The following is a 22,655-nucleotide window of genomic DNA, read 5'->3' as shown; positions in this document are numbered from 1 at the left end:
CCATACATTCCTCTTCCAGCACGGCTATCCTGGCCTCTGCTTCAGTGACCCTGTCCGCAGTCTCTGAACATAATTTAATTGCACGGCGTACTGCATTTTTGACTTTGGCACATGTCATTTGCGTGCGTTGATTCTCGGCCTTACTTTCTGCCCGATGAGTCATCATAGTGTCAAATATCGTTTTCAATGTTATCTCTTCATTATTATCTGATGGTGAAATTGGGTCGGGTGAGCCATTATGATTAGGGCCGAGAGTGTCGTCAGCAGCAGAAGCAGTAGCAGCTAAGTCGGGAGATAAAGAATTCACATCATTTGATGGCCTGAGAGTAGTCTCTTTACTCACTGCGCGAGAGGATCTTTTCTTCTTCGGCCTCTTTTTAATGATGGTAGCTGTATTTGCATTGTCAGGGCTGAGGCTACTCTCTCCGGCGGAAGATAAGCTCTCACAGCTGATGTCTGCCCACTCTTTATTTACACCTGTTGCTTCATCAGATGAAAGATCTGAGAGAGAATAAAAGTTTTCAGGAAGTTCCTGATTATGCTGCTGCGAGATAGTTTCTGTTTCAGCTCGCAGATCACTAGATAGGTCGTTTGATACCAAAGATAATGATGGAAGTGAGCATGACCGATTGGGAATGGCCCCACCGGGAACTGCAATTCCCATAATGCCCTTCCTCAAAGAGTCAGTCGGTATCGGAGCCGTTATCACATTAGAAGAAATATTAGTTTTGTTCTGAATACCGCTGCAAATAGATGGTTGACAGGAGAGCTGAGCAGTTGTTGAATCAGTGCTTTGATTATCCATGCTTGCATTATCGGTGCCATTGTCTAAAATTTTCTTTTTAGCGGCATGTTTCTCAAACAAGTCTGGCAATGTTTGTAATACATTGGATTTAGTAGCAACCCCCTTATTGGAGCTCTTACCCGGTTTTGTGGTAATCTTGCCAGAAATCAGTGGTGCTGCCTCTGCCATCGCGACCTCCACGCTCACTTGTTCCACGTCCTTCAGCTTAGACCCAATATCGTTTTTCTTGCTGCTACGTGTTGCAATGGAAGGGGGAAGCGGCGTCCTCTTTTTCTTTCGTGAACCCCCTCTGCCAGGAAAAACGCTCCTCTGTACCCAGCAGAGACAGAGTGTAGCGCGCCACAGCGGAGACCGCCGTCGGAGCTCTGAAAAATTTAGAAGCATTCGTGAACACCGCCTGTCACGAGGATAGTTTGTTGCAAGTGATAGTTTGTAGCAGCCTGTTAGAACTATGTATAATGCAGCGTAGTTCACTTGTCTTCCAGCAATATTCGCCGGTTTGAAATCCTTTTTGTTCCAAACAAAACGCCTCTCAGTCGCTGAAAGCACTGATTCAAGTCCCGTAGGTAGTGGGCGGAAGTGGACAACGCCTCTCAGCCGCTCAGCTTCTCAGCCTCTCGATCTCCGCACAGCTCCGGGGCAGCCTCTGCAAACAGCGGAAAACAGCGGTAAACAAACGGTAAATGCTCCGTCCAGCTAGCCGGGATCATGCTGACTGCAGATATCCAGGTAAGGTGCACCGCTGATTTTTAAAAGCGGAATATCCCTCTTCCCTTCTCTTCCCTGCACATCAAAACGCCAGGAGCGAGGGAGCTAGCTGCCTACATAGCCTTCCCCACGGCAGCCATCTTGCCTCCGAGCAACCCTTTTCTTATGTATATACCTTGCAAATCTTTGTTTTCATAACTGCCCCCAGAAAATTGATTTTTGTGTCAGGGGTTATACAAGATTTCTCTTTGTTAATGTGGAGGAAGAAGTCTGAGAAGAGTTGAAAGTATGTCATTTTAGAGTCCTTTGCAGCCTTCTGAGAATTTGCTTTTATCAGCCAATTATCCATGTACAGAAATACCTGGAGGCTGTTCCTTCTCAGGTAGACTGCTACGGGAGCCATGCATATGGTAAAAATTCTCAGGGCAGACTTCAGGTCAAATGATAGAATACTGAATTGTAGTGACTTCCTGCCACCTCGATTCCGAGATATCCCCCCTGCTTTACATGTATGGGGATATGGAAATAGGCGTCTAAAAGATCAAACAATTTCATATGGGCTTCTTTCTTCAACATCTGAATTATATCCTGCAGCCTAAGTAATCATTCTGAATGACTGTCTTTTAGGTTCTTCTTGACCTGCCTCAAGTCCAACACCTGCCTTTATTTTCCATTGTTCTTCAGCAGAAAGAACTTGGAGTAAACACCTCCATGTCTGCAGCTTTGTGGGACTTCTTCGATTGCTCTCTTGGAAATCAGGGATTTGGTTTCTTCTCAACTGCTGAAGATGCTGCTATGACCTTCTGACAGGCAGATGGTATGGAGGTTTCTGGATGTATCCATGCTGCTTTATGATGGCCAAGACCCACCATTAATGTTGGAAACCTTTTGTTGGTTGTATGGATATCTCATCTGATGTGGAGATCAGTTGAGATTGTCTACCCATTGACTCGTACATGGATTAAAGTGGACTTACTATCATCTACCTTGATTGGACATTGACACATTTTTGTACAATTTCAATGCTCGGATAATCCATTGAATATTGATTGCCTCTCTGTTGAGGAGCTAATTTGGGTTGTATGGTAACCAACCCTTGTCCTTGAGCAACGTGTGCATAACACATTCAATACTACTTTCCTATACACATTGCAGAGCGCCTATAGATGCAAACCGGTTACCATTTCCATATTTATAAAAATAGGTCTCATTTATTAGACACACTATCACTAACACATTGGTGTTTCTCCTACCTGGCAGTATCAATACAATACACAAGAATACTTTGATAATAATCAGGTAAGTAGCACAGAATACAGTGGTGTCCAGTGGGAGACCAAACCATATATTAAGCAAGCGGAATGCAAATTGAAAATGAGAACAGGACTTGGACCAGAGGAGCCAGAGACACAGGAACCCACCCAAGGTAAGTACCCAGGAACCCCACGGAGGCTGTGAGCAGAGTGGGAACACAGCTGCGTGCTCAATGGAAGTCAATGGAGAAGTCACAGTTACTGTTTTTTTTTAAGAATAAGGCCGCTTCCAGAAGGACCCAGAAGAAACCCTTTGGAAGACGGAACGTTGAAGAACCACCCCACCCGTGGATTCCCCATGAACCAAGTTACCTGCACCAGGGAAGCCAGGTTTATAGGGGTGAAGTGATGTCGGAACCTGCATTAGACAGCATTGGGAGACTTCGAAGAAGATACCTCTGGTGAGGATGGGGAAGGAGTCCGGGGGAATCCAAAGGTGGATTCTAGAAGTGAAGAACATCCAAGCAGAGAGGACAGAGTATGCCACTCGGAGGTGACCAGGGGGCACGGAAACACAATGCCCACAGACATCGAGAGGTTTAAGTGGGACAATGGTCGCCTTCTCGCTGCAGCTGTGGGGACCCGGCGAAGCAGAGGAAGACCAGGAGCCGTGCATGAGATGTTCCATGTTGGACATCGGTGTCTAGGTAGTCGGTGTCCGGCGGGAGCACTAACAAGCCTTGGTAGCCACAAATGGCGTGAATAACAAAAAGGAGCAAACCAGCAAGGGACTCACCAAGAGCTGGAGAGTCAGAACAGGACTGAGCAAGCAGGGGAGCCAGCTGAAGCAAGAGAAAACCCTCAAGAGGACACACAGGCCAAGGCACAGGGGTTGCAAGAGAACCTCAGCAGCTCACCAAAGATGGATGCCACGGCGCAGAGGATGCAATGAGGACGCTGATATTCAGAAGATGAGGGGCAGAAGCTTTTTCCCTGAAGATCTTTGGAGTGCAGAGCCAACAAGCCTTGGAAACGGCAAGTCGAAATAGTGCACAGAGGTTTGGTCCCAGCTGCACGACGAGGTATACAGTCCTCAAAATTACTGAGAAGACAGGTCAGGCCTCTAAGAAGCTGAAGAACCGCCACCTGTGTTGCTGGGCTTTGGAAGCCTGTAGCACAACAGGAGCAGCAGACCAGTCAGCTTTGTTGCGGTACCTGTAGATGTAGGGGAGTGTCCTTGATGCCCACAGATCTGTTTAAGAACCTGGATGAAGCACAGTCACAGATTACGCAGAGGACTTGAAGAACAGCAAGAACAGAAGCAGAAGGAGTCTTTCTTGATGCAGTCTTAGTTCCAGTCGGAGTCCAACAAAGTCCAAGTTTCCAGACGATTGAAGAGGGCTGTAGTTTCAGGGATGAGACTTGTCCCATTCCGAAAATGAGGACCTACCCACAGGACAGGCCTGATGTACCCTAAGGAATGGATAGAATGACTTACGGTAGGTCCCTCCCAGAGGAGGGGCTGGACATAGGGGAGGATACTCACATGTCCTTTGTCCAGTTTCGCACCAGAGCAGGACAAAGGGTTCCTAAATTGGTTCAAACCAGAATATGCAAGGTGGGCTCTAAATGTGCCCTTCAAAGCAGTCTGGTGGCGCTGGCAAGCACCCCGACCCCAGCCCAATATACTAAGTCCTGTCTGGGAGGTAGTAACACCTACCAGGGACAGGAAACCTATTCTACTGTCCCCTGCTCGAGCTTGACTCAGCAGCAGGAGGGCAGAATTGGGTCTGTGGTTGGCATCAGCACTAGCTTGCTTGCAGACCCTGAAAGGCTGTTACCGGGAGTAAGGGAGTTACCCCAAGGGAACCCAGAGTGCATATGATCATACTTCCAACACTGGAATCTGTGTTGGGGTATGATTCCAACATGTTTGATACCAAAAACGACCGGGTTCGGTGCAGCTACTATATAGTTCGCCATCTCATAATGACCGATGTCCAATTTATATTAAAATGGCTGACCACACTTATAAAGCCTGGAGAATCGACTCCAGGGTTCGAATGGGTGTCCTGCTTATGCAGGGGCACCCTTACACTTGTAACCAAGCACCTTGCCTTCAAGACTGAAAGACATGCCATAGTGGTGACTTTTAGGTTTCAAGTGTTGTGACTTCAGATATTAGGAAACCTTTATTTGTTGTGACTTCAGTGTGCCAAGTTGGTGCAAAGTATAGGTGACACAAAGGTCAATACGGTGCAGCAGACTGCAACAATGTCAGGTACAGTGGACCAACACCACGTACTGGTGCGCAGGGGTACTGTTCCAAGAAAAATCTTCTGGATTCCTGGGAAATTCAAAGTTAAGGAATCTGCGTCTAGATGTTTCTATCAGATAGGAATGGAAGACCGATGGGGAAAGGGATGCCTGTGGACTTGAGACAAAAAGTTAAAATCAGTAAAATGATGTTTGACTTAATGTCAGTCTCTTAACATGTCACATAGGCCTAACTAATGTTTCAATTCCTTCACCACTGTTGGATTTATTAAACTAAACATTTCAAATCAGGTGGTTTCAGTCAAACTCTTGAAATCAAATATGTCCTGCAGGATAAAGATTAATCACATTATAAAGCATAAAAGGCTGACTCCTGAGTTATTAAATATTTGGGAGATGAGAACTTCACAAATTAGGCTGGTAAAAGTTTGCTTAATTAGCTACCCTGTAAGACACAGCGCCCTCTGAGCACTGATTGTCCAACAGAGTTCCCTTCCTGAAAGGCATTCGGCAGGACATGAGATTGGTTGCAACTTTCAGTTGCTGTGAAATACTTAGATCACATTTTTCCAGGATTCTCAATATGAATGGTAAATCCCCTGTTTAGGAACTATATTTGAGATCAGTCAGGATGTTTACAAACATGTTTCTTAAAGACGGTGCTCCTTGAAAGGAATCCTACAGTCTCAGAATAATCCGGTCTATATTGTCAACTAAGAGAAAATTCTGTTGATTCATCAGCCTGCAGTGATTTAAGTAGTCCTTGGCAAATTTTAACAGAGAACTCCTTTTGTAAATTACATTTCAGCTCTAAGCTGCTATGAGAATAATGCAAAGCGTACAAAGACACTAATCTGTCCATTAAATGTACTTGGATTTAAACAACATATGTTGACGAATCAAAAACCTTCCACTCTCAAATATGGAACTTTGTGAAGACGAAGATAATACCAACAGGAGAAAGAGCTCCTCAAAGAGCCGCAAGTTACACAAGCTGCTAGTTCTGCATTTATACTTAAATACATTTCAACACATTCATATAAGGAAGGACCAACACCACCACCAGACGTTAGATGATGTTTATTGTTGTTATATTGCTTGTACTTTATGTTATGAATTTTTTTTATTAGATCTAAGCCTTGTCTTCATCAATGGATTTGATGTTAGACTAAAGGATAGCACACTTTCATATACACTGCAAAATGCATACCCAAAAATAATTCATGATTGTCTCAGAATTTAGGTAATCCAGACAGATTTAAAAGCAGCTTACCGTTTATATAGAGCACAAAAACTGAAAATCAGCAATGTACCAAACCCTGCAGTTAGAATTCTTTTCTCCAGCTAGTTTGTGAACATGAACCTTTTGTAGAAGGACTACAAGCAAATTTACAATTACGAAAAAATCTATAAACTTCTACGTTTGTGATTTTCATAGTACTTCAGAATGCAGAGCACAAGACAGCATACAAGTACTTTGTGCGAGCACACACAAATTCCAGTTGTACATTCTACAGGAAAGGTGCTCACAGGATCAACAAAGCACAAGTAGCAGACAACAGAACACATACAGATGTTTATCTTGCAAAATACTTACTCCTGAAGGTCAGTGATAAGTTTTTCCTTGGCTTCAATCTCATCCCTCAGACTGCTAATTTGCTTATGATGGGCATCACGATGACTCTGAATTTGCTGCTCAACAGCAAGCTACAGATAAAATAAAGGTAGTTTAGAACTCCCATAAACAGATCCAAATTTAAGGTATGTCTAGATCGCAAAGATCATCTGCAATATAAAATACCCACCTTGACTTCATTTGCAGTTTGCACCTTATTTAAGTGTTCCTTCTCCATTTCATGGACTTTTTCTGCACAAAGATAAATAATAGGATATGAAAACATTGTCACTTGCATATGTTTAGAAAAACTTTTTGTTTAAATGAATCAGAATCAACACCATTGAATACAGATTTCAATTGTGCATTCCCACTAGAAACAATGACATATTATGTTACTACTAATATAAACGCCAAATTATCAGTTTTCGTCAAGGAGTCTTAATTATTAATGGATGTAATAAGTTTACTGACTTATCATACTGGTTTTCTGGCACTAACGCAATCTATAGTTTCACCAAGTAAAAACTTTGACATTTCAGAATATATACAATTTCTTCTTCATTATCAGGGAAAACTTGTAAAATGATTTTATTAGCAAATGTTTAAATTGACTAACAGGTGTTGAAAAATGAAGTAATGTGCACTGGCAATGCCAATAGGTCTGACTAATAAAAGCTGCATTCCTAATAAGTTTTGTAAATATTTGTTGATCCAGTGTGGTTGTATTTTTATTTATAATGGTTTCAAAGCTGAGCCTGTTGTGTAATCACTGGTTGAGACATGGGTTAAAGGCTCAGAAGTGCACCTTAGTATAACTAATTCCACACATTAAGCGCTATCGGCAAGATGGCTCAGAGGCCGCCCTCGCGCGCTGACGTCAGTCCTGTACATAGCTTTCCGCGCCAGGAACGCAGAGCCATGATAGAAACCAACACTGTTACCAGGAAACTAGGGCCCAGAAAGGGAGGTCCTTAACCCTAGATATCGGTTTGCAGAACGGGGAGGATGGGTGGGGCGGGAGGGAATCTAACACTAACTAATGTTTCCTACAGATGTATCGTTACCGAAGGTAAGTAACTTGTGCATCTGAAAGAAACACGTTAAGTGTTAGATTCCTAGCCTTAAAATAGATACCCCAGCAATAACAACCCTGGTGGTGGGTCTGCGAACCAAGATCACACCAGAAAGTCCTGGAGAATGGAACGGCTGAAAAAGCCATCTCTCCGAACTTGGCAGTCCAGGCAGTAGTGCTTCGCAAAAGTGTGCAGAAAGGCCCACGTAGCTGCCTGACCGATGTCTTGCAAGGGGACTCTCCGACCCAGGGCAGTAGTAGCCGCCGTGGCCCGAGTGGAATGGGCACGCAGCCTAACAGGAGGTATCTTTTTAGCAAACCTTGATACACAAGACGACCCACAGAGAGATGGTCCGCTTGTGCACCTCCCATCCCTTCTTAGCGCCCACGCCTGGTCGTCCACCTGGAACTGGCGTGCGATCTAGATAGAAGGAGAGATCAAGTGTTGGGTCCAGACAGTGGTGCCTCTCCCTCTTTCGAGTGATGCGGAGGCGGAAAGAAGGTGGGTAAGGTGATGGACTGCCCGATATGAAAGGCTGTAACCACCTTGGGCAGGAAAGAAGGACGAGTCCTCAGAACAACCTTGTCCGGGTGGACAGAGAGGAAAGGTGGTTTAGAAGATAAAGCCTGAAGCTCTCTCCTGGCAGAGGTGACGGCAACCAGGAATGCAGTTTTAAGAGTCAGAAGACAAAGAGGACAGTTATGGAGTGTCTCAAAGGGAGCACACATCAGATAGGTCACTACAAGGTTCAAAACACACTGAGGAATCACGAAGGGAACAGGAAGAAACATGTGTGTGATGCCTTTCAAGAAACTTTTTACAACAGGGGACTTGAACAGAGAAGGCTGATCAGGAAGCCTTGAGAAGGCTGAAATGGCCGAGAGGTAGCCTTTGATAGTGTCCAGAGCAGAGCCCTGCTGGGCAAGAGAAAGAAGGAAGAGGAGAACCTCTGAAAGGGGGGTAGAGAGTGGATCCACATCCTTTGCTGTGCACCATTTCACAAATGTGTTCCACCTGCAGGCGTATACAGATTTTGTGGAGGGACGCCTGGCTGCCAGAATCACATCACAGACTTCAGGAGGCAAGTCAGATGGCCTCAACTGCCGCCGCACAATCTCCATGCATGTAGGTGGAGACTGGAAAGGTTCAGGTGGAGGACCAACCCTGCTGCTGCGACAGAAGGTCCTTCTGAAGAGGCAGACGAATCAGGGGATCGACTGACATGGTGAATAGCTCGGGATACCAGTATCTTCGTGCCCAGTCCGGAGCCATAAGGATCTTTCCAGGTCGCGATCCCACCCGGTAAATCTACCTCTCACCCGCTCACTTTGGGGGTCCCACAGGGATCATCTTTGAGCCCCACTTTATTTAATCTATATGTTAGACCGCTGGCTGCGGTAGTCAAACGCTGGGGCCTGACAATGGTGTCCTATGCGGATGACACGCAGCTGGCGGTCACATTAAGTGGGGACTCAGCTGTGGACGCCCTCAACTTTTGTGAGGGACTTCGTGCGGTGGCCAATTGGATGAATCAGAACTGTCTCCAATTGAACACTAAGAAGACAGAGGTCATGGTGGTCGGAAAGCAACCGGGATGGTGGAATGACAACTGGTGGCCTCCCGAGTTAGGAATGATCCCTTCTCCTGTAATGGAGATAAAAAATCTCGGGGTCTGGCTGGACCCCACCCTCAGTTTCACCTGCCATACTAAGAGGGTGGCTGCCTCCTGTTTTGGCATTATCAGGGGCATCAGACCTGTGCTTAAATTCTTCGATGCCCCCACTAGACAGCTAGTGGTCCAGGCCTCTGTACTATCTAGGATAGACTATGCCAGTGCTTTGCTAGCAGGTACGAACCAGGCGGAACTCATGCGGCTGCAGCGAGTGCAGAACGCCGCAGCAAGAGCGATATTAGGTCTGCCTAGACGATGTTCAGTTTCCAGAGCATTACAAGCGCTCCATTGGCTGCCTGTTGCTCGGAGGATCGAGTTCAAGGTGCTTTGCCTGGCTTTTAAAATTCTAAAAGGCACGGCCCCCCCTATACTGACGAATCTACTGACCCCTTATGTCCCTTCTCGATCTCTGAGATCGATGGGCCAGAACTTGTCTGTTGTTCCACGCTTCTCGCTGAGCAGGATTGGCGGCCGCTCCTTCCGAGTAGTAGCCGCAAAATTGTGGAACTCTCTTCCCATTGAAATTCGAGCGCTGGAAGACTTACTCCAGTTCAGACGCGCCATTAAAACCTTTCTTTTTAATAAAAATCTCTGATTCTGCTGCATTTTGTGATGTTGTGTATACCTTCCTTGGCGCCAGGACGCCCCTTTGCTGGGGCAGCTGTGCGCGGTACAAAAACAGTTAACATAACATAACATAACATAACATAACTTGGGCCCGGTCTTGCCTGATCTTCTTCAGCACTCTGGGCAGAAGTGGTATAGGCGGAAAGGCGTACAACAGACCGCAGCTCCACTTGTGACGAAAAGCGTCTCCGAGCGAGTGCCACCTTGGAAATTCCAACGTGCAGAACTGATGACATCGCGCGCTCTCTTCGGTGGCGAAAAGATCTAACTAAGGCTCTCCCCACTGCTGAAAGAGACCTTGCGCCATGTCCGAGTTCAGACGCCATTCGTGATCCATCATGCACCGGCGGCTGAGTTTGTCCGCCCTGGCGTTCAGGGAACCTGCCAGGTGTTGAACCACCAGGGTGACGCCTTGGTGTTCCAGCCATGTCCAGAGGCGCAGAGCCTCCTGACAAAGGGTCCACGACCCCACCCCGCCCTGTTTGTTGCAGTACCACATGGTGGAGGTGTTGTCCGTTAACACCTGCACTACACTTCCCCGGACGGAGGGAAGGAATGCCTTCAGTGCAAGTCGGATCGCCCGCAGCTCCAGAAGGTTGATATAGAGCCAGGACTCTGCCGGAGATCAGAGGCCTCTGATCTCCGCCTCTCCCATGTGGCCCCCCCCCATTGCAGGAGGGACGCATCTGACCGAGATCCGGGATAAAGGATGAAAGATCGGAATCAGACCCTGAATATCCCGAACCCGCTGCTCGGGGGATAAACCCAAAACTGCGCCAAGTCCAGAACCGCTCTGATGAAGAGGAGCTTCTGAGAGGGGTACAGATGTGACTTTGGCACGTTGATGGAGAACCCCAGCAGGTGCAGGTCGTCGGCCGTAGTCTGGAGGTGTGAGATGACTGTCTGGGGCGAGCCTACCTTCAACAACCAGTCGTCAAAATAGGGGAACACTGAAACACCTGATCTGCGCAGATGAGCAGCGACCAACGCCTTCACTTTCGTGAACACCAGAGGGGCGCTGGTAAGGCCGAAGGGGAGCACGGTAAACTGAAATGCTCATGGCCTACCGTGAACCGCAGGTAGCGCAGGTGGACCGGCAGGATGGGAATGTGGAAATAGGCGTCCTGCAAGTTTAACGCCACCATCCAGTCTCCAGGGTCTAGGGCAGCTAAGACCTGAGCCAATGTCAGCATCTTGAACTTTTCCTTCTGGAGGAAGCCGCTTACGTTCCGGAGGTCCAAGATAGGGCGTAGGCCTCCTTTGCCCTTCTTGGGAACCAGAAAGTAGAGGGAATGACAACCACACCCTACTTCTGGGCCAGGAACGAGATTGACGGCCCCTTTGGCCAAGAGGGCTGTAACTTCCTCTTGCAGAAGTTGCAAGTGATCCCCCGACATGCAGTGGTATTGCGGTGGCATGGCTGGAGGTGTCGCCTCGAAGGGGAGGGAGTAGCCCCTTTGGACTATTTGCGGCACCTACCTGTCTGACGTGATGGTACGCCAGTGGAGGTGGTGATGGCAAACCCTGCCCCCCACTGGCGTCGAATGGGCCTTAAATACCGGATTAAGAAGGCTTAGAGGCAGATGCTGAGGGCGGCGGATGTGGACTGACCCTGCCGTTGTCCTCCGGCACCACCACGGTGGTAACCACATCCGCGACCGCGTTGTGACTGGTTCTGCGGCCTGTGGCTGGCTGGACGTGTTGGGGCGCCCCTTCCTTGGCCACAAAAGGGGAAAAAAGCGAAAGTTTGTTGGCGCTGGCCCAGGCCCAGGCCCAGGCCCAAGGACTTGGCCGTAGCCCTGGAGTAATTAAAACGCTCTAGCACACTATCCGCCTTGTCGCCAAAGAGGGGACGGCAATCGAAGGGCATGTCCATGAGCGTGACCTGGACATCCCCCAAGAAGTTGGCCGACTGCAGCCAGGAGTGGCGACGAATCTCCACCGTCATGGGAATCCCTCTGCCCAGCGAGTCCGTGGTGTCAGGTCCACATCTAATAGAGTACCGTGGTGTACCCCGCCCCTCCGCCAGGGCTTGGGCGAGCCATGTCCGGGCCTCCTCCGAACACTGTGGCAGCACCTCCGCAACCTTATCCCACATAGAGTGTGTGTAATGGCCCAAAAGGCAGGCGGTGTTGACAGACTGCAGCCCCAAACTCAGAGAGAACAGTTTCTTCCCAAACACATCATACCTTTTGGATTTCCGATCCGGAGGAGCGGTCGGGAATGCGGTCTGGGACGTAGAGGCCTGAATCACCAGGCTCTCGGGTGGGGTAAACGGATAGAAAGCAGGGGTAGCCTGGAGCCGGGCATTGGCCTGTAGAGGGCTTGGACCATGCACCCGTCGATGAGGGCTTTGTTAACCGGCAGTAGAGGCACCGAGGAGCTTGCCTGCCGTTTGAGCACCTCAGTGAGGAGGTTAATCCTCACGGCCGCGACAGGGATCTCAAGAGCCAAGGCCTTGGCCGCCCTGTTCAACACCACGCTATAAGAAGCCCCCTTTTCCGAAGCCCTGGAGGGAGGAGAGATGAATCCAGTGTCAGGCGAAGCGTTTAGACCACTGGCCTCCCCAGCTCATCTGCCCAGTCCTGGCTTAACTGGCACTGCTGTGCCAGAGGGTCCTCAGATCCCTCCCAGTCCTCCTCGTCATCCATTTCCTGGAAACCAGGCAAAAATGATGGAGCCGGGTCGTAGGTGATCGGCATCTGGCATCGCACCCAGACCGGGGCTGAAACCGGGGACGGCGTCGTCCGGAGACAGCACCGGGAGCGACACCCTCTGGGTCGGCGCCAGGGGAGGGGTCATGAGGTCGACTGGCGACGATCCGGATCCAGGCTTGGATACTGTGAGGCCCTGCAGCGTCGGGACCGGAGTCGACGACGTCGTCTAAGAACCCGACAGCGCAGGGGCCAAAGCCGCCAGCCCGCCGGGGCTCCCTGTCAGACTCGTGGGGCCCAAAGGCGCCCTCAGCAGGTTGCAACGGTGGGAAGTGTCATGGCCACGAGGAAAGCACTCATCTCCTCCGGCGTTGCGTGCAACCCAGGGACTAGCGGGTATGGAGCTGGACGCGGTGCCTGCGGCTCCAGCGGAGCAGCGCCGGCGGTGTCGCCCGAACTCCCGGCGGCAGCTCGTGAGCGTGGTGGGGAGTCGGAAGAGCAATGATGCCTCTTCGACTTCTTTTTCGAATGCCTCGACTTACCGGAGGACTTGGAACCCGACGAGTGGTGGTGACTCGACGAACGGCGATGACTGCGGCTCCGCGACTGGTCTCTCGACTTCCTCCTCGACCGGGACCTCGAGCGGCGAGGAGCCGACTGCCGGACCTCGAGCATCTTACGGGGCCACTCCCGTCTAGCTTTCGAGGTCAGGGCCGGCAGTCGGGGCACGACTTGTCACCGTGGACGACCCCAAGGTAGTAAAGGCACCGATGGTGGGGGTCGGTCACCGACATCAATCGGTGATAGGCGTCGCAAGGTTTAAAACCAGGCATCCCTAACGGCACCGCGAGTCAAAATAGACTCGAAAAGTGATCAAAAGAGATCAAAAAAGTTAGTCAAAAAATAACTAGAGTACTGCTCTTCCTGGATCTGCGTTGCTGGCGTGGAATAAAAGAAAAACTGACGCCAGCGCGCGAGGGCGGCGTCTAAGTACTCCGACGACGTCATTCCAGCAATCACGACGCCAACGATGAGCCGCAGACACCTACCGAAGCGCAGGGGTACTGCTGGCGAACACTTTCCGGATCCAGCCTGACGCCTGGGGATATTCTAAGGTAAGGAATTTAACTAAAGTGTTTTTCAGATGTGGAGGGTTTTCTCCGGAATGGACTAGAGGCCTCTACGTGTTAGCTCCGGCGTATGGGCTCCCTAGCCATCCTTTGATATATCCATAGTTAGGACTATTCTGTAAGATGAAGGTTGGAATGTTAGGTTCCCATTTAAGATTGATTGAAATCTGCACCAGAGCAGTATCTGCTTGAGTCTACTCCTCAGCTTGACCATGTTGTCCTATAAACTATTTATCTCCTTTCACTGATTGTCTATTTCCAGATCTCATTTTGAGCCTGCAAATGGGTATTAACCCAATGCAGGTTGACATCAGGTCCAGGAGAGATTTGTATTCTCTGTAGGAAGGTGGCTACCTGACTATGGTTACCCCAGATTTTTTGCCCTGTGTTTAGCTGGTTTTCGACTTAGTTGGCCTGGTTCCCTGCTAATCAGGGCCCCAGGCTATCTGCTCTCTCTGTAAAATGGATTCCATGTACCCTAGGTGCATAACTAGATTGGCTTGGGTCACCTTATCAGCCCCTGTACAGAGCACTATAGGTGCCCAGGGCATAGGTGCATCCAAGGCCTACCAGGGGCTGCAGCATATCTTTTGCCACCCCTGGCTGGCTATCTAAATTGACACAACTGGCTGATCACTCAGCTGGGGCAAGTGGGTGTAATCACCCCTTGCTTAGATATAGTATACCTATATCTAAACCTATATCTGGACACATATATAGCCTGTAAGCCACTCCTATGGAAGGCCTCATCAATCCTGGAGGCAGAGTGCGTGGTTTTATGTGAGATGGTGCTCTGGCGTGAGCTGAGCCTGTCTGCAGCTGTCGGGAACAACTCCCTAAGCTGATCCGGGATAATGCCATACCATATACTCTTAAGCGCATTATAATCCTCGCGGTTATATAGCAACTTTGGTTTGGCTTTATCAAAACATGTCGTGTAAGGTGTCATACGAATTGGAATACTATCCCCTCGCCAGTTCTGGCGACGGGGATAGCATTCCACCCTTCTAGAGGGAGAAGACATGTTACTTTGCTGAAACGCGGTTGATTTAAAATGAGCCTCAGATCCACAAAATGGATGCCCCTGCCACAGACACGGGTCTGACCTCCTGCTGCTGACCGAAACCCGGCAGAGGAGGCCTGGACAAAGAGTTTCCTGTCACAGGGCGGTGTCAAACCACCCCAGACAGGAGATAGTGGATTGGAGTAGGGAGGTTTCAATGAAACCAGACACTGCCTGGGGAGCACAAGGCTGCCCCTTGCAGGATCCGGCCAAACCGGTTCTGGGGCCTCCCAGCCCCTGTCCCAGCGCGGCCAGGATCAAAGGAGAGGGGTGTAACCACCCCCTTCCTGGGTCCCACCCATAGGAGGGGACCTAGCAGGATGTCCAACCCCCTAGATTCGAATAAGATGGGGAGCAGTCCCAACGGACCTCAGATCATCCTAAAATCAACTTTAAACTAAGAAGACGACTGGACTTCGACATTCTGATGACAGAAGACTGAAGAGCATCTCCCTTGTGGCCTAGGAGGGGCCACCCTGTGAACACAGGCATCACCCAGCACCTCGACGTCTGCTTTGCCGCCGCCTCCCGCCGGAGTCCGAGTGCAGAGCCTGACAAGACTCAGCTTCCCAGACTTCTCCCAGCCCGATCCACAGTCCCTGCAAAGAAGGGACCCGTGGAGGTACCGAGAGACGTGGGAGCGGCCATCTTGAAAGACCCCCGAGACACTGACTGCGCAGCACCCGAGGCACCCTCGACTCTGTGCTTTGGGGTTTGAGAAGCCCCACAACCGAGCAGCATTTGCACCAAAGACCAGCCCTCCAGCATCTCCACGATCTGCGTGGGGCCCTTTTGCTTTTTGCCACTCAACTCGCCATCCCGGCCGCTTGTCACGTGGTCAGCGGCCATCTTGGCGACGAAACCTACAATTTACACTGTGGGTCTGGTTGCTCCAGACCTGCCCTCGCTCCTGTAGAAAGGAGTACCCGCTCTGACCTTGCTGGTCCGAGTAATAAGCCTTTTTCACTTTCCCCGTGGCTTGCGTTAGCCAAGGCTTGTTTGCTTCAATCGAGTTGCCGACACCGCCATCAGCTAGAGCCTTCGAGGGACAGCTCGTGATCGACTCCTGGACGTCCTTGACCTCTTCGTGTCCACGTGGCTGCAGAGAGAAGCAACCCCTGATCACCTGTTTGCACCCGACTTTGCCTGGTTCCAATCTGGTTCCACGGTGGTCACTGGTCAGTGACTTTGAACATTGTCCCCTCTGCTTTCAGGTCTTCACCACTTCAGATCCACCCTTGGATCCACCGGACACTTCTGCTTCACCTCGCCTGCAGCTGCAACAGCTTCAAGCACCAAGAGCCTGCGTGTCAGAACCCGACGCCACTTCGACCCTGTGCACCCACGGCCTGTGGGTGAGGTAACATTGCAACGCCGGTGTCTATACACTGGTACACACCTCTAGGGTCTGTGTCTAAAGTTTTGTGTTCCTAGGTTCAGCGGAATTATCTTTTAATTCACTTTAACTGACTTTTACGCACCATTGACAGTGCATTGGTGCGCGCCGCACTTTCCGTGCTGCACCCGTCTCCTGTGGGCTACTCCCGACTTCTTCATTGCTTGTCCTGACTGCTCCCAGCGAATCTCTAGGCCCTAGGCCTAACCATTGTTCGATAAGTGTTACTTATACCACTTTTTTAATATATGGTCTGAGTGGCCACCCGCCCTCATCCATAAACGTGCAACTTTATATGTGTAACAGTGCTTTTGATTTAACGCTTGTGCCCCTTTCCTCATAAAGAGTACTGGGGAGTAATTTAGAAATAAATACATATATTTTTATAATATATACTTGTGTGGTGTCCTTTCATTTGATTACAGGATTGTATGTGGTAAAACAGCTCGCTTAACACGACCTCTTAAGTTAAGCCTTTAAGGCTGCTTAGTCCATGCTACCACTAGGATAGCTTGTCTACAAGGTTGACTTACAACCTGACATCTTTGGGGTTTGTTTGGACTGATAACCAGTGGTTCCAGAATTGGAAACACTACCTATCAGGCCAACTTCTCACATTCTCTCACCATAATTGTTTAATTGGCACAAAGGTTTTCGCCAAGGCTCGGAGTTTTAGTGCTCTTTCTGAAGTAAGGGCTTTTCCTAGTTGCATATCCAGGAATGGTCCCAAGAACAGGAGACTTATTGCTGGTTCAGTTGAAGATTTTTTGATGTACAGTATCAGTGCTGTTGCCTCTTCCCTGGATGAAGGCTTGACAGGCTAATCATTCAAGCTTGGGTATACCTGGTGAGGTATTCCTGCTTTCTCAGGAATGCAGCATCGGGTGTTAAGACACTTTGTGAAAATCTGAGGTGCAAACTTGTGACTGAAGGGAAGCGCCTTGGTGGTGCTGCCCTAAAACTGAAAAAAATAAGGCATTTCCTGAACTATTCATGTATAATGATGTGCAAATAGGCATCCTTAAGGTCCAATGAGTTTATATCTTCTTCCTAAAGGATCAGTAGGACTTCTTGGAGGATCACCATGCAAACTGATTTTTTGTTTCCAGGAATGTGTTGTATTTCTGGATGTCCAGAATAAGCCTCCATTGCTCTTTTCTTTTTTTTAAATAATCTGGAATATAATCCCTGATTGATTTGGGATTTTGGGACAGCCTCTACTGCTCCTTTCAGGAGGAGTAGTAGTGTTACATGATGTAGCTCTCTTAAGTAGAGACGCTGTTCATTTCTGGATGGATGAACAGGTCTGTATGATTCTAAGGGTGTATACTTTGCAGCACCCAGTCCATTGTTATGAACTCCCATACAGACAAAAAAGGGTGTTTCTCCCCTCCCCATAGCCTTACCTTGATTACACTCACTTTGTCAAGGAGGAGGGGGGTGTAGATTGGTGTAAAAAAAATGGTCCTTTACTCGATACTGAGCTAGACCTACTTTGTATGCATGTGATCATCTGGCACTACAAAAAGTGGTTGAACTAGGGCATATATACAGCAAAGTATCCAGGATTCATGCAGTGTCCAGTTTTTATATTCAAGGCATCATCTAGGTTTTTTCAAAACAGTATCAATCAGTCAAAAGACATGCACAAGATTTCGGATTGCACTTCTGTGCAGGACATGCAAGGCAGCCGTCCACGTTCTCTCATTACAGCGGATCTTGCTAGCTAGTGGAAAACAGCATTGGAAATGCTCATTTTTGCCATTAATTACGGCAGCCAATTTATTAGATTATTTTTTTGAGTATTGACTTGCTTTCATCTGTACAGCGGAATGAACAAGATTAATGGTAAGAAATCATGCCACATTTGACGGTCGTAACTGGTCAAAAAGATCAATACATTTGCAGCTTTGATTGAGATCACCACCATACAACCAACTTGGCAGCCTACATTCTCTAGTCACCGATTTTCTTTGTCAGGAGGTGCTGAAGTAGGTGTGACAGATTTGTTAGATCACCTTTGTGCTGCTGCGACAATAACACACTCTGGTTTCGGATGGACCATCAGACAGGTTAGGTCCGAGTCAGGGGTCCTACATTTTGTCTCTAAATGGGTCTTGGGATTGTGGCTGGTGTTTTCATTAGTATCAGCCCCTCCAATCATACAAAGCCTAATAATGCAATAGACTTTGTGTCCTTTCATGGCTGTTTTTTGAAGTCCATGATGAAACACTGCTGCTCTACTGACTCCTTGGGGAGATTAGTCTCTTAGCTGTCCTTTCCACCAGTGCATGAAAGTGGGCTATGTAATCCGGCAAGGGTTGAGGGGGTAATGGGAGTCCAAATGCATCAGTGATTTGTATCCCTCCTTAGGCAAGATGTAGTCTTATCACCCTCATTTCCCTCTTGGTCCCTTTTGGAAGATTACCCTATTGGTCCCTTTTGAACGGTCACCCTCTTTCTCCATGTCCGACAGCTGGTCAAAATCAGACACCTCTTGCTGTGCCATGCCCTCAGGTGTCGATGGGACAAGTGGCAGGGAAATATTTTATGGAAGTGTTCTCAGTATTGCTGAAGGTGGTAAACGATGCAGAGGTGCATGGGAATTCGAGGTGTTTGCAATAGCATAGATGGTGAAGGCAGTGAGACAGCAGACGCTTGTCCAAAGGGCTGCTGAGAAAGACTTTTTTGATAAGTGTCTATTGCAGTGTTGCTATGAACACAACATGTACGTGCACAACCTCAGGCTCATTATAATGATGTCAAGGAACACATAGTGGTGGAGACTTTTCAGCTGTATAAGCATGTGGCTGATATTCTTATTCTTAGCATTACTCCTGTTCCTCAGAAGCCTCCTCCTCAAACACAGGTAAACAATGCCTATCTAATGGCGCAGGGCAATATGCCACCACATCAGAGGCAATCTACTGTCGTTGTCAGTATCCTCAGGTGAAGATTCCACTTCCTGACTTGGAATATATGTCATAACATTTAACGGCAAACAGAAATTTCCATCATCAATATATCCATCCTTGCCTAGGTGGTAAGCGTCAATGCAGGTCTCACTGTCAACGGTGAATGGAGGTTTTCCGATGGAGGATAGGCGTCGAAGTAATGGTAGAACATCCTTGGTATGGTCATCGACAGTGGTCTTTGAGTTGATTGAGCTGTCATGTTTGACTAGGTTTTGGTTGTGGATGGAGTCATCAACAAGGAGATCTACATTGCTATCAACAAGGTATGTACCTTAGGATTGAATGGTGATGTTGTTACTCGCCTAGGATGGAGCTGCCGCCTTCATCCTTGGCAAGGCTGTTACAGGCTGTGATGATGGCAATTCTATCAGAGCTTCCAGGGAGCTGGTTGGTTTTGGCCTATTATGTAGGCTTTTCCGGAAGAAACTAAATTTTTGCCTTTGAGGAAATGCCTGCCAGTCAGTGCTTTAGGTCCTGCTCTGGAAACTCCACATTTACTTTTTTCGCACCTTAGTGGAAGTGCTTGGTGAAGCAAATTTCACACAATCATCTCCAGAGGAGTGCGAGTCCCTTTTGGAAAAGTAGATTTTCTTCTTTTCTAGCAGCTCCATTACCAATCTTTCAGAATCTTGGAAGGGAAGGGTTTACAAGTGTTACAACGTAAAGACATGCACTCTAGTTAAAGGTAATAAATACACTGCTCAAGTGGATCATCTTCGTAGATTTTCTTGTGTCCACAGCCAGAGAAGGATTTTTAGAGAGATCTCTTCTCCTTGTCAATCATGAGGACAGATAATAGTACCAGACTCAGAAAGTGGAGTTGTTAGTTTCACAAAAGTCCTCTAAAAACAACTAGACAGAACAATAAAAGTTTAAGATAGGAATGGGACAAGAACAGGAAAAATATGAGAATAAAGTCACAGAGTAGTTGGAGCAGCACTGTTCGGGGGATGCCTTTACATACAAGGAGTGACAGAAATCTGAGCTATTGCGGCCTACTATGGAAACATGAAATCTCAGGCCTTAAGTTTCATTGGTTGAAGTGTGGGTTCATTGAAATGTGGCTGAAGTGCTACTAAATAAACACTGTTGAGACTAATAGCAAATTTAACACAGTTAACTGCTATTTACAGTTACTGATTCAAGCATTTGAATATATGAACGATCCAATGCTAAAAAACCTGCAGCTCTAGCAGTCAATTTAGCAGCTAAAGATATAGTAATGCTTAACTAAGGTAACACCAAATGGGACTGCAAAGGTGCTTCAAAAGGATGGCACATTTCTTGCTTTAATAATAGGTGTTTCAGCATAGGTATTTTTGTGGGTACTGGAAACCCTGAAGCTGAGGCTTCATCCTGCAGACTTGTCTGTACGGCCACAGAAGGTAAGACCAATACAGACGAGTGCTCAGAGTCTCTCCCTGTGTATCTCTTGAACAAATACTTACAGAATGCCCACACCATTAAAAAATAAAGCTGACAATTTCTCACTATCCTGCAGCAACTTAACTGTAGCCTTGTGGGGGCGGAGCTTGCTGGCGTCCATGGTAGACGTGTGAGCGCTGAGCTCCTCGCCGTAGCCCCAAAAAATCCGACAATTCCATCCTGAAAAGTGCCTAATTGGTCCTAACAACTGATGTTCACTCCCCAGCAGCTCTCGGGGGTGAGCGGCGGATGCTTTGTGTTTTGTCCGGCTGCCTAACGAGACGTCCCGGGGGGAGGACTCCGTCGGTGGCGGACCAGGCCTGCATCCGCGGCCTGGCCTGAAGAGCTGCCCCAGCGACGTCAGTCTACGTGCGGCCAGTGAGGACCCGGGCAGACCGGTGGTGCGGACCCTGAGGTGGAGCCGGGACGCCCCGCGCTCGTAGCGGCCATACACTCCTCCGAGGTACGCAGTGACTCCTACAGCCGGCATTGGGGCACCGCAAGACTTTTTGTGGACACTATCTGAGGAGCTGGAGTCTATAGCCCGGGAACGCTCATGGCGGTTGGTTCGGCTTAGCCCTCCCCACCCGATCCACCATTGACGCCCGGACTGGCTGCGGGGGGCCCTGAGCTGCCGGTGTGGGCAGCTTTCTGATCAAATCCTTGGACCCAGCTGCACGCCCGTGAACCGCGGGGGCCCGATGCCGAGCTGCCTGCGGGCCGGAACTCCGACTGTGAGTACCTCTGGGGACCCAGTAGCTGCGCGACGTGGGAGGACGGCATCGCCTCTGTTGTAGGAGCTGTAACTGCGCTCTTCCCACAGCGAGGAATTGTAAGGGTGGATGCGCTATATGAGACTGAGTGGGGGCGATATTTGGAGGAGTCCTGCTGAGATGCTCCCGGCCTCGCAGTTGCCGCCATTTTGGGGACTTGCGGCCTGTACTGGCGGTACAGCGCAGTGACTGGGGCGCGAGGGCACAACGATGGAGACTCCAGGTCTGCGCTGACGGCTGCTGAGGGTATGTCCATAAGCCCTGGTGCACTAGCCCTGTTGCTTGGGTGGTGAAGTGCTGAGGAGGCCCTGGGAACAAATTACCCCGGAGACGGACTGGGTCCTTGACAGAGGACGTTGGGCATAGAAGAGATACAACACAGGTTGGCCGTCGGCTGGAGGGCCCCACGGTTGGCAACTACTTGGCACTAACGAGGTGTATGAAGCACTGGACCGGTTGCACGCATTCTTGGTAACCTGCACGTGTGGATCGTACGCTGTCGCCTGGGGCTTGAAGGCCGAGGCAGGACGCGGAAAGACACTGGTCCATTTCGACTCGGTACGGAAACCTGCGGTGTAATACGCTTTGATGTCCACCAGAATAGCAATGGGCAAGAATGATAGAACACAATCCAAACTCACCATTGAGCAGCGACGGACCAAAGGGACCGAAATGCCGGCTCCGGAGGCGTCCCCGAATGGAGCCACCTCTAACGGATCCACAGGCGCAGACATCCGCGAAATGCTGGTATCGATGGAAAAAGGGATCCAAGACAGTATAGCGTAGATCGGAACTAAAATCGATGCCCTGACATACCGAATGGACCGCATGTCGGAACGGGTGGACAGAAAAGGGGGTGGTGATGAACAGAGTGTCTGAATTAAGCAGACCACTCTTACCCAGTCCAAAGATCAGGGCTTGATCCATCACCGTTATTTATCTCACTGCACCATCCCAGCTCAGAACCTGGCTATATGCAAATCAGTCTGTCCCTGGCCCAGTGCATCATGGGAACAGGGCAGACTAAACTACCAAGCCAATTCTTCACCAGAAAGGAGGCAAGCTACCGGGGACCGGTTTCTGGCATTTCAGCCGTCGTCGGCCCGGCTTGCTTGAATCCTGATGGTTATAGGGGTGGGTGACCCAATAAACCCTTGCGGGCTTGGGCAGTCACAGTGTTTAAGGAAAAAGTGCCAGCAAGGGATT

General features: G+C 49.0%; 1 protein-coding gene across 1 annotated transcript in view; it reads right to left on the bottom strand.

The window, feature by feature from the left end:
* The window catches only part of KIF5B (kinesin family member 5B), an 862,770-nt gene that overhangs the window by 289,291 nt on the left and 550,824 nt on the right, over positions 1-22,655 (bottom strand). Inside the window, exons 18-19 of the mRNA XM_086941550.1 lie at positions 6,849-6,910; positions 6,641-6,750 (exon numbers count right to left, since the gene is read on the bottom strand). Coding sequence (XP_086797676.1) covers positions 6,641-6,750; positions 6,849-6,910 — 172 coding nt within the window. The remainder of the gene's footprint in view (positions 1-6,640; positions 6,751-6,848; positions 6,911-22,655) is intronic.

This window comes from Lissotriton vulgaris, chromosome 10 (genome assembly GCF_964263255.1).
Source record: "Lissotriton vulgaris chromosome 10, aLisVul1.2, whole genome shotgun sequence".
Classification (NCBI taxonomy): Eukaryota; Metazoa; Chordata; class Amphibia; order Caudata; family Salamandridae; genus Lissotriton; species Lissotriton vulgaris.
This window is presented reverse-complemented; position numbering and strand designations above follow the sequence as displayed.